General features: G+C 39.2%; 1 protein-coding gene across 1 annotated transcript; it reads left to right on the top strand.

The window, feature by feature from the left end:
• The first annotated feature begins 3,776 nt into the window (after positions 1-3,776).
• On the top strand, positions 3,777-4,489 carry LOC128415655 (general transcription factor IIH subunit 5-like). Its single transcript, XM_053392172.1, has one exon. It carries the CDS (start codon positions 4,005-4,007, stop codon positions 4,290-4,292), a length of 288 nt encoding a protein of 95 aa, XP_053248147.1. The 5' UTR covers positions 3,777-4,004; the 3' UTR covers positions 4,293-4,489.
• The last annotated feature ends 7,607 nt before the right edge of the window (positions 4,490-12,096 follow it).

The raw sequence follows: 12,096 nt of genomic DNA, 5'->3' as shown, positions 1-12,096 counted from the left end.
GTGAACTGTTTCACCTTTGTCACAACTTCATTCAGGGCTGGCGATATGATTGGCCCTCCACATTCGCTCTGCTGCAGTTAAACCATTTGGGTATAAATATATAACCACTCCACCCAATATGATTTTCCTTGGGCTCCTCACAGCCTCAGTAGCACACTATACTATTTACCCCTGCACATAGCTGAGTAGAGCACTATACCTCTTTTTTCACTTGCAGAGGGCTAAGGCACAGTCCTTATTCCTCCCTCTTCTATTATCATTTTATTTTTAATTCATTTCCTTCCATGGTAAAATGCAGTAAACGAGATAATGATGCTTTAGTGCAGGCTTCCTCAACCTTGGCCCTCCAGATGTTATTGGCCTACAACTCCCATGACCCCTAGCTAGCAGGACCAGTGGTCAGGGATGATGGGAATTGTAGTCTTAAAACATCTGGAGGGCCGAGGTTGAGGAAGCTTGCTTTAGTGTGTGAAAAGCAGAAGCATCTTCTGGACTGTGAAGACAGCTCTGGGAATATTGTGCTGCAAAAAGCCTTTACAACATTGGGGTTGGGGTTTTGTTTTGTTTTTTAGTATTGGGTGCCTAATTACCTTAGTCACAGCATGGCAGGCCCCTGGCAACCTGAAGTGGCTCAGGGAGGCTGGAATTTATCAGGAAAACATTAGTCAGGGCTTGTATACTCTCAAAATGTTTTTCTATGTTCTAGTAGTCATATTTGAATGCTTTCAAATACCTGCTTGCTTGTTTGTTTAATATGCTTCTTTATTGAGTTTGTGAGACTAAACATGGGGAGTGTATGCCTTGTGATCCTTGGAGGAAAGATGGGATACAAATGTAATAAATAATCTCAGGAGAGAGGCTACATCAGTGCTCTGTCCTTCCTTTCTGCAGGGTGCTCTTTTTATCCACTCATGAATGATCCTCTAGTGGACGATTAACATCTTCCAGTTTCAAAGGAGGGTTGAGATATGGATAATTTTCATACCTGTCAACTGGGACATCCTGTTTTCCCCCACAAGAGCATGGCGGCCATTTTGGGCTCCTTGCTCTCGTGTGATTTCAGGCCAAGATCTTGCCCTAAAAAAAAGTGGGGTTTTGGGGTCCTCTCTCTCACTTGACTCACTTAAGTTCACTGATTTCCACTGGGTCCACTCTGAGTATGACATAGCTGGATAGAACCTTGTGAGTTTACTTTTAAAATGAATTTGCCTGCCTAAAGAAGACTGCGTGTAGAAATCACATTCACTTGGGACAGTATTTCGAGTTTCAAATGCTGGGTGGCCTGATATTTCATAGTCTGAGACATATCCACGCTTCCTCTCTGCTGATCTCTGGCTGGTTTTTGGAGCAGATCCTTTTTCGCGTTAGAGCATTGACATATTCTCAAATAATCCCATATTGTCTTGGCAGTAAACTTTGCTGCCTTGTGCAATCTTCTCCTGTAATGCATCTTCACACAATGGCCCTAAACAGATGGTTGTGACGTACCTTCCCCACCCCCATTAAGACATAAATGGAGTGGAGATACTCAATTACTTGATCGTAGGTAGACTGTTGTGGGTCACAGATGAATGGCTCTTTCATTTTGTACTCGTACTTACACCACCCACCTTTTGTCTTTGAGAAAAACCACATTTATATGCCAGTATTGTACTCTTTTATTTTCAAAAGACAAAGTTCCATCTGAGTTTAATAGGATGTCTCATTACCACATCCTGATTCGTTGCTCATCATGCACTCTGAAAAAGAGCCTTTGTTCGCCTTTGCATCTTTGTGCATCCTTTATTTTTATTTTTTTTTAAAGTTGCTAATGTGCATATCAAGAGGAGGCCAGCAGAGGGGGTGCACATCTTCATGTTCTCCTCTGCATTCATGTTGCAATTAGTTTAATAAGACTAAGAGCCTTTAAAAAAAATTAAAAATTCTTAACGGCCTCTATTGCTTTTCCTTCTTTTCAGACGAATTAGGTTGCTATTTGTAAGGCTAGGGTAAGATCAGTGCCCTATTAAAGTACATGCCAAACCTTATGCTGGAGGCCAGCACTGCTGTCACTCATGCTGTTTTGTACATTCTCTTCTTTGCCTGTGGCAACTCAGACTAGGTTGGCCAATTGCACATTGCCAGAAAGAGAGGGAGAGGGAACGCAGCACCCCAAAAGAGGACACATACTCACAAAAGATTTGCAGATGCTAATATAATTGTATACAGTGGTACCTGGGTTCTCAAACTTAATCCGTTCTGGAAGTCTGTTCCAAAACCAAAGCATTCCAAAAACAAGGTGCGCTTTCCCATAGAAAGTACAGTGGTACCTCGGGTTACAGATGCTTCAGGTTACAGATGCTTCAGGTTACAGACCCCATTAACCCAGAAATAGTACCTCGGGTTAATAACTTTGCTTCAGGATGAGAACAGAAATTGTGTTGCAGTGGCGCTGCGGCAGCAGGAGGCCCCATTAGCTAAAGTGGCAGCTCAGGTTAAGAACAGTTTCAGGTTAAGAACGGACCTCCAGAACGAATTAGGTTCTTAACCCAAGGTATCACTGTAATGCAAAATGGATTAATCTGTTCCAGACCTTTAAAAACTCTCATGCTAGCTCTGTTCTAGCTCTAATCTGCCACAAGTTTCATAGAGTAGTGCCTATTTTCCATTTCTAGTTAGATGGGAGCAACATGGGTTTTCATTTTTATTAATTCTTGCTTAGTCCCGTTTGCTTTTTCAAAGAAGAAAAATGGAAGATAATAATACCAATATTGCCATTTTATGTATTTATAATTTTATATTTACAGTGCCGGTTCTTGTGCTTGGGATTCTGCAGTTGTGGGACCCAGTTCTAAGAAAACATTTATTGCCTGTTTGAAAGGAAGGAGTACCCAATTCAGAGGTGAGCTACCCCCACCCTATTAATGCAGGAAATCTTAGTCTTAGATTTTTTGTGTGTAGCCCTCAGATTACACTCTAATGTGTAGAACACTCATGCTCAGTTCTTTGAGTACAAGGCAGCCAAAAAAGAACCCAAGAGTAGCTTAATTTATCATTAGGGACCAAATCATTCCAAGTCCAGAGAAATTTGAATAATAGGAAATGTGGTTCTTGATCATACATAATCTAGAACCTAGAAAACTATGTTCTTCTGTACTGCATGTGCTCAATATCTCTAGAAACTGTATGTGAAACAAGGAAAGTTGTGTGTGTTTACCGGTAAGTGTCTGAGCCAGTAAAAAAGCACAGACATTGTAAAGACAAATGAGACTACCTCAGTTTTTCTATTTCTAGAAGTTTATAACTTCTTTTAATAAAAGCCGTTAGTATGTATGTATGTATGTATGTATGTATGTGTTTGTTTGTTGAATCTGCCATGTGATCAGCAAACATTATTACAGTGGTACCTCGGGTTACATACACTTCAGGTTACATACGCTTCAGGTTACAGACTCCGCTAACCCAGAAATATTACCTCGGGTTAAGAACTTTGCTTCAGGATGAGAACAGAAATCGTGCTCCGACGGCGCAGCGGCAGCAGGAGGCCCCATTAGCTAAAGTGGTGCTTCAGGTTAAGAACAGTTTCAGGTTAAGAACGGACCTCCGGAACGAATTTAGTACTTAACCCGAGGTACCACTGTACAGTATTATTTTTGGTTAAACATCCTTTAGCATCTTCCATAGGAATGCAATTTTTTAAAGATTGTCAGCTAATTGAAGTGTACAGTATATCCCACCTGCCAGATTGGACTGACAAAAGCTTATTATAATATAAAATATCTACCCGTACAGTAATATCACCTAATTTGGGGTGGAACACAGCTGCTGCTTGACACTCCCATGTCAGTCAACAGCAGTTAATGGCAGCATGTGAAGGAAGAACTCATATGCTGAATGGATCTTTCAGCAGGCATTTCAAGAAGCATTAAGCAAGGAGAATTGCAGTGGTAAATTTTGGTTGGTTAATCAGTGTGGAGAGAACCCATCCTGCTGTTACAGAAGTGCCCCAAGACCTTTAACAGCCTATGTTATCCTGCATCAGTGTTCATCTCATAGAAATATCAAAAGGCAATGTTGCTGGTCATATAAAACAAATCAGAAAATCTGTTGGGAAGATGGTGAGTGTTTTGAAAGGAATACTTATAGAATGTGACCCAGCCACAAAGCAGTTTCTGCTGTACTTAGATGAGTCAAATACCCTAAGGGAGAAGTTCAGCATACAAGACTTTGTGTTAGCTGAGATGGTTTCCTTCCTGCAGGAGAGAATGGGAGAGTTAATGGACCAGACCTCTTTCCCTATTACACAAAAATAGAAAATGAGACTGAAATTGTCTGTGTTGAACTGCAATCAATAATGTCTTAAAAAAAGAAAATCAAGTATTTTGAATCTGCCTTTCATAAACTTCTGATCCATCAAGACAAACAAAATCTAGCAGCTATCTATGGTGGCTCACTAGGATGCAGTTAACCCGTCCTTTTTCAGTTCCAGGAAAAACAGAAGTTATCAAAAGGTACAGTATTTTTATTTTATTTTACAGTGGTACCTCAGGTTAAGAACTTAATTTGTTCTGGAGGTCCGTTCTTAACCTGAAACTGTTCTTAACCTGAGGTACCACTTTAGTTATGGGGGCTCCCACTGCTGTGTGATTTCTTTTCTCATCTTGAAGTAAAGTTCTTAACCTGAGGTACTATTTCTGAGTTAGCGGAGTCTGTAACCTGAAGCGTCTATAACCTGAAGCATCTGTAACCCGAGGTACCACTGTATTTGTTTAGTGATTTCTCTCCCACTCATGTAGTGCCAGTGGGCAGCTTACGAAAATTTTAAACCATGATGTAATAAAATTCAATAGCCCATCTTGTCCAACATCCTACTGTCATAGCAAGCAGCACCTGAGTTCAACAGTGCTCTCCCTTCTTGCAATTCCAAATAGCTGGTATTTAGAGGCCTTCTGCCTCCAGCAGTAGAGGTAGAACATAGCATTGTGGCTAGAAGTCATTGATAGCCTTATTTTCTATAAATTTATTTAATCCTTTTTTATTTTATACCATAAAATTACAAAAGAAAATACATATACACAGTGGTACCTCGGGTTAAGTACTTAATTCGTTCTGGAGGTCCGTTCTTAACCTGAAACTGTTCTCAACTTGAAGCACCACTTTATCTAATGGGGCCTCCTGCTGCCGCCGCGCCACCGGAGCACGATTTCTGTTCTCATCCTGAAGCAAAGTTCTTAACCCGAGGTACTATTTCTGGGTTAGCGGAGTCTGTAACCTGAAGTGTATGTAACCTGAAGCGTATGTAACCCGAGGTACCACTGTATATTAAATTAGGGCTGCCGTATTTCAAAAAGTGAAAATCTGGGTTGCCATACTTCCGTATTTTCACGGACATTTCAGCAATTTTCACCCAGACTCTGTTTCCGAGGGCCGAATCCTGGCTATGTCTGGGAAATTCAAGACGCATGGCAGCCCTATGTTAAATACATCTAGGGAGAAATTCCACATCACGCTATTTTGATTGCTTTGTCGGTGCAAGCATTTCTGCTTGTCAGATGGAACAATCTTCCCCCATATGCTGCTCTGTAGGTTTTCCTGACCTTCCAGAGCTGATTTTGGGGGGTGGGCAGGAGGCACGTATGTGGAGGAGAGTGTGTGGATGCTCCATTGTGTTAGTGGGAATCATTGCGCTGGTTCCCACCGGCACAACTATTTAGTTGAATTTGGCTCATCAGATTGTATCCAATGCTAGTCCTACTCAGAAGAGACCATTGAAATTAATGTATATAACTGTTGTGATTTTCCTCTTAGTTCAATACGTAAAATGGATAATCTCTGCCCATTTCTTTATTGCTATTAATGTGTAAGGTTCCGGGACCTACTTTTTATGATTGTAAGTTGTTTTGTTTTAATATTGTGTTCTAATGCTATAACATGCCGTGGGACCTTAGGGTGAAGTGTGGATAATAAATAAACAATAACTTGGTTTCATTGGTTTTAAAGGAGTTTACTTTGAGTAAGACTAGCACCAAATACAACCCATAATCTAATCAGATAATATGAGATGTGCATAAATATACCACTCTCTACAATCATAGTTCTGATCTGTTCTTCATAGTTATTTATTGCTGCAGCATATCTGTTCAAATGTTCCACTTCCATTGTTCCTATCTGAATAAGCAAAGTAAACTGCAAACCATCCCCTGCATGATCTCAGTTTACTTTATTTCTTATCTTCTGTAATGTAACATGCATGTTACTTTCACACTGCTAATCATCACCCAAGTTATATTTTCCATTGACTTTCTTGACTGTCTGGCTTTCTGCTCCCCCTCCACCCTCAGAAAGTTGTGCAACCAAAATAACAACAGCTGCCAATAAATTACAATACATATTAGTTCTACTTTCTGTTCAAATCCAAGCTCTTTAACATTAACTAATTCTACTTTTATTTCTATATAAGTCATCTTGCATCTTTTTAAAAATATGTTACCAGTACAAATGACTACTGCAGCATTGCAACACTAGGATTTTCCTCAATGCTCACAGTATCAATAAGCAAGCACCTTTAAAGTAGTTCTCACTCAGATTAATAATGCACTGGTGACACCTGCGTTCCAAATATATTTCCACATACTTCTTGGAAGATTTTTCTTGAGAGTCTGCATTACATTCAACAGTAATAATCTTACTGAAAAGAAAATTCCATGATTAATTTTAAATATTTTTCTATAACTTATCCCTACTGACTCTGCTGCTCTCTATTTTAAAGACACTTCCTCTTCTCAATCTTTGCTTGTTTGATTTCTGTAGTGTTCTTTCAGTTCAGTACGTAAAATGGATAATCGCTGTTCATTTTTTATTTCTATTAATTTTCCAAAAGTAAATTAAATTAGTTTTGATTAATGCTGTAGTCTTCTCAAGTTATACAGCTCCCAGTGATCAACAAATGTACTTCCCATCTCCTCCAACTTATAAGATTCCCATGGATATATTTTAGCTTCTCTTCCAATTTATTCCAATTAGGGCTGTGCCTTAGAGGTTCATAAACTGCTATCCGCTCCTTTATACTACACTATCCTGCTGCCAGGCAGGAGATTTGATTTATTCCAAACATGCAGATTTACTTTTACTATAACATTACTGTACAATTATATTTTCAGCTCTTTTTCTCTTGCCCAGGGTAAATAGTTCAGGGGCATTTTAATAGTCTGCTGTTCAAAAGATAATAGTGGTGTTAATTATCTTGTCTGATGCACTCTAGTAAGTCTAATAATTGAGCTGCATACTGTAGTAATATAACTATTAAGCTGCAGAAAAACTAATTGACTCTGCTTATTTTAAAATTGTTTTTCTCCCCTTGAATCATTTGCCATTTTCCATTTTACAAAAATCCATAACCTTTTGCCATTTTCTCACCTTACATTCCTGCATTATCATTCAAAAATGTGGAATAAAAGCAGAGGTCTGGAGATTATATGCATTTTCATTCAATAAATCTTTGCAAACCAATATATCTTCCTTCCTTCTGTGTTTCTAGACCTTCCTGAATGTTATTAATCATGGGATTATAATGCATCCCTCCCAATTTATCTCATTCAGAAGAGACACCCAGATGTCTAATCAGTTGTGTTTTCCACTTGTCAATAAACATTGTTTGTATCTCCTCTCAATGATATGGTGTGACAATTCCCAAAGGAAACACTCAGGGTGTGAAGTTCCACTGGTGCAACAGAATTTTTGTTTCCTTCCACTGAGTGCCCCCCAAACTTTGCTCTGGAGGGGCCCCCACAACTGTCTGAAGGTGATTTTTTAAGATGCATGAGCATGTGGGTGTAGCTGGGACAAGAGCAACAGCAGCAGATCTGTTATGCACATGGAAGTCCTGATGCACAAGCAGAGCTTCAGTGTTGAATACAGTCCAATGTTGGATACAGAGACATGAGCAAGTAGAAGATTTTTGTGAAGAATGGAAACATATAAATTAGCAAGAAAATATCTTTTACACAACCATATTTAACTTATAGTGGTGGGAAAATATTGCACAGGGTCCAGAGCTTAAAACTGTAGCTTTATTTACTATGGCAAATGCACGCATATATTATTTGTTGAAAACCTTATGATTGCCTTACCTGCTTCAGTGCTTTTTTCCCACCTATTTCATTCTGCTTTGTGGGGAACTGAGAAAGTATGGCAAGATCATGTGATGAGCCCTGACTACATAAGCCTACTTAATTATCAAGTAATATTATGCAACTTCTGAACTGGTTTTTTGTCCTTATCAGTACACAAATGTGTGGCTTGCCATAACAGCTCCGATGCTTGAAGATCTTGGCAGCCTGCTCATTCTCTTAGTCACATCTTCCTGCAAATAGTACTATTATTTGCCTGGGAAAAAAACATATGTTCTTGTAATACATGTTGTGATAAGTCTGCTATTCCCCTACTCCCAGATTATTCATCTTGGGTTTAAAAACACCCTTCAAACCGTTCTTCACAAAGACAACATTAAGAACTTTTAAATGGTATCACAAGATGTAATCAAATGATGATCAGCTGGCTTTTGTGGAAGTAAGACTACTTCTTTACTAGCTATTTTTTTCTAGATTGGATATAATTTATTCTTTGTTATCACAAAGATTTCAGGCACTGTGTCACTGCCAAACTACTATGTTCTAGGGTTTTCTATGTTACTGCTTAAGTCCTGTGATAGTTTTTCTTGAGTATATGCACTTGTAGCATTAGCCTGTCCTGTGTGAATCAGCAAAGATCTCTTGATGCACCTGAGATGATGAGTGGTCTGTGATGCAGTTTATGATGTGGTTGCTGATGCATTGCTTTGCCTAGGCTTCCCATTTTGTTTTTTCCTAGTACAGCAGAAGCAAACCAATACATTCAGGGCTATCAGTGGCTACCAGACATGATTGCTTTGTTCTGCCTTCACTGTCAGAGGCAGTATGCCTCTGAATACCCATTGCTCGGAACCACAAGTGAGGAGTGTGCTGTTGCACTCAGGTCTTGCTTTCAGGCTTCCCAGAGACATCTGGTTTGTCCCTGTAAGAACAAGATATTGGGCTAGATGAGCTAGATGAGCCTTTGGGTTAATTAGGTCCGGCCCTACTATTAGACAGACTGGTCACCTCAGTCAGCTGATTTTGGTTGTCGTGGAAAGGCAGCAAAATGTAATGTATTTGTTTGTTGTATTTTAAAACAAAATTCCATAGAAGGAAAGGTGTGCTTTCTCTCCCAGGTGCCAAAATAACTTGAATAGTCTTGTGTACTGTGCACAATTTTAAATTAAAAGCCTATACCAGTTATTCCCCCCCAACCCAGGATGGGAAATTAGTTAAACATGGACTATAATAAAAATATTTCCAAATGTTCTTTTACTAACTGGTATAGGCTTTTAATTTAAAATTATATTTTGCATTTTTATGGTTATGTTCTTTGGTTAATTAATGTGTTGTACTGAGAAATATTAACCGCTGATCATTTAGAACTTTGAAATGGTATTTTTAAAAATAGTAGTGTTGTGTTTTGATGATATATATAGTAAGCTGCTTTACAAGAACAATGTGCCCTAAAAATGCAGACTGGAAATCCATTTAATAAATCTGTTTCCAGTTGTTTGTGGTGAATTAGCACTAAAGGCCCCTGAAGTTGAAAGGACCCAAGACAGAACCAAGGATATATGGCTCTAACATTCAAACTGGAGTTGTGCAGGAGAACTTGTTTTGGAATGGACCAACCCCGTAGTTGGCAGGGGTGGGAGGGCTTGAATTGTTAGGTATCTATAGAGATCTGTCTGAAGCAAGCCAAAAGAACAAGAGATTATCAGTGCACATTCTTGTGTTTCTTCCTAGAACATAGAAAATGGAGCATTTCATTTCTGATGGGCCAGCCTATCTTTATAACCTTAAAATACTGCCAGGGTTGTATAACTTGCATTGTAGAAAAGCTGGAAAACATTACAGAGGCAGCACTGCTGAGGAATATAAGAAAACATCATAGGTTATTGCCGTCCCAGTCCAGATCTAGAAATCGTCTGTTGCCTGTCTTGAACTCTTCGTAGTCTCCCTTATCTGTGGAAATACTTTGGACGTCTTTTTATCTGAGCCAGATGGACTCATAATAGTTTCCTATCATCATTCCTTTGCTCTTTTTTATTTCAATCCAAACAATTTCTTCTCTGCTTGCCAAACTATATATTGTATGACATTCTTTCTTCAGACACACTGTGTCTCAGTCTTGGCATGCTTCCACCTGCCCTGTTGTGTCTTTTGCTTCTATAAACTTTCTGTTTCAGAATTGTGTTATCCCATCTGTTTTTACTTCAGTTCTGTTCTCTGTTAATCCTATTACATAATATATTGATTAGTCACAAAACAGAAAAAGATGAATTCCATGGATTCCAGTAGAAAAGAATATGAGATGATCTGGACTATATTTTCTGTCCTTTTCTCCATAAAATTCTAAAGAATTAATTAGTTTGCAGCTTAGGGTCTTTATATCCCTGGCCTTTATATCCCAAACTGCCATGCTTTTCACAACCACCTCATTTCATCCTGGGGATAGACCCAGGATCACTAACTAAAGTTTATGCATGAGCAGATATTTTAACCTGAGTCTCTCTGGTCCTAGTCCAACAAACCAATCACTACAGTATGCAGACTTTCACCAGGTCGGCACACACATTTTGTTCTAATTAATTTTGTCTTATAATGTTGTCTTATTCAGTGCTATTTTTATAGAAAAAGAGTTGCTAGAACTTACCACAAACACCTCCCTTGGTGTCTTAGAATGGCAATGGCGAGTTCCGGCTGAAGAAAACCCTAGTCTTATTATAATTTTGTCTTTATTGTATTCATTAAAATTAGGCATATAATCTGCCTTGTAGCTCTGTATTACATGTGTGTTGAATCCAAAAACTGTGTTTTAAAACAACAGTATGGTCCACTTTCAGTTACTTAGAAACAAATAATTTAGTTTCCTTTAGTCTTACTGTGTGAATGATTAGTTGTTATCATTTATTTATTTATTTATTTATTTATTTATTTAAAATAAAATATTTTAAAATAAAATATTTAGTTTTTAAAAATATTTTTTATTAGTTTTTAATATGAAACACTTTTACTTTATAATATATGCTGGACAATTTATTCATGCCACATCAAAAATATTGTCTTACTTCTCCTTTGTTTTTATTATTAAGTTTACTCTTCTTTACACAACTGAATTGTGGTCATCATGGTTGGTGGGATCTAATGCAGCTTTTTAGAATGCTATGACTGCCCACTCCTGACCAAACTTTGGTATTCATTCACCAGCTAATCCACTCGAAGCCTTCTCCTCCTGGAGGAAGTTGCTAAGCAAGTCATTGTTATTGCTGCTAATGCCTTTCTGAACTATGTGGTAGTCTGGCACAGCACCAAGACTAACACTGTAGCTTTGGCTAATAATTATTATCTAGAGAAGAACGTGGGAATTTGTGTGTGCCTTTCTTGGTCTTAGTGACACAAATCTGCGGTGCCTCTGTTTTGTATCCAGTACCTTTATTCTGTACACCTGATATGTGCAAGCTGCTGGGACTTTCTCCTGCCTGTGTTGATGGTACCAATAGACAATGTGGGGATTTGGAGAAAGTGTGTACTAGGTAAAGGTAAAGGTACCCCTGCCCATACGGGCCAGTCGTGTCCGACTCTAGGGTTGTGCGCCCATCTCACTTAAGAGGCCGGGCGCCAGCGCTGTCCGGAGACACTTCCGGGTCACGTGGCCAGCGTGACGAAGCTGCTCTGGCGAGCCAGCACCAGCGCAGCACACGGAAACGCCGTTTACCTCCCCGCTATAAAGCGATACCTATTTATCTACTTGCACTTAGGGGTGCTTTCGAACTGCTAGGTGGGCAGGAGCTGGGACCGAAAGACGGGAGCTCACCCCGCCGCGGGGATTCGAACCGCCGGCCATGTGATCAGCAAGCCCTAGGCGCTGAGGTTTTACCCACAGCGCCATCCGCGTCCCTAGTACCTAGTGTGTACTAGTACGCATATAATACTAATTTTGTTTTGCTTGTTATTTAACCCAAGTCCTACAGTGTTGTTGATTTTTTAGGGTGACTTTTTG

This window comes from Podarcis raffonei, chromosome 6 (genome assembly GCF_027172205.1).
Source record: "Podarcis raffonei isolate rPodRaf1 chromosome 6, rPodRaf1.pri, whole genome shotgun sequence".
Classification (NCBI taxonomy): domain Eukaryota; kingdom Metazoa; phylum Chordata; class Lepidosauria; order Squamata; family Lacertidae; genus Podarcis; species Podarcis raffonei.
This window is presented reverse-complemented; position numbering and strand designations above follow the sequence as displayed.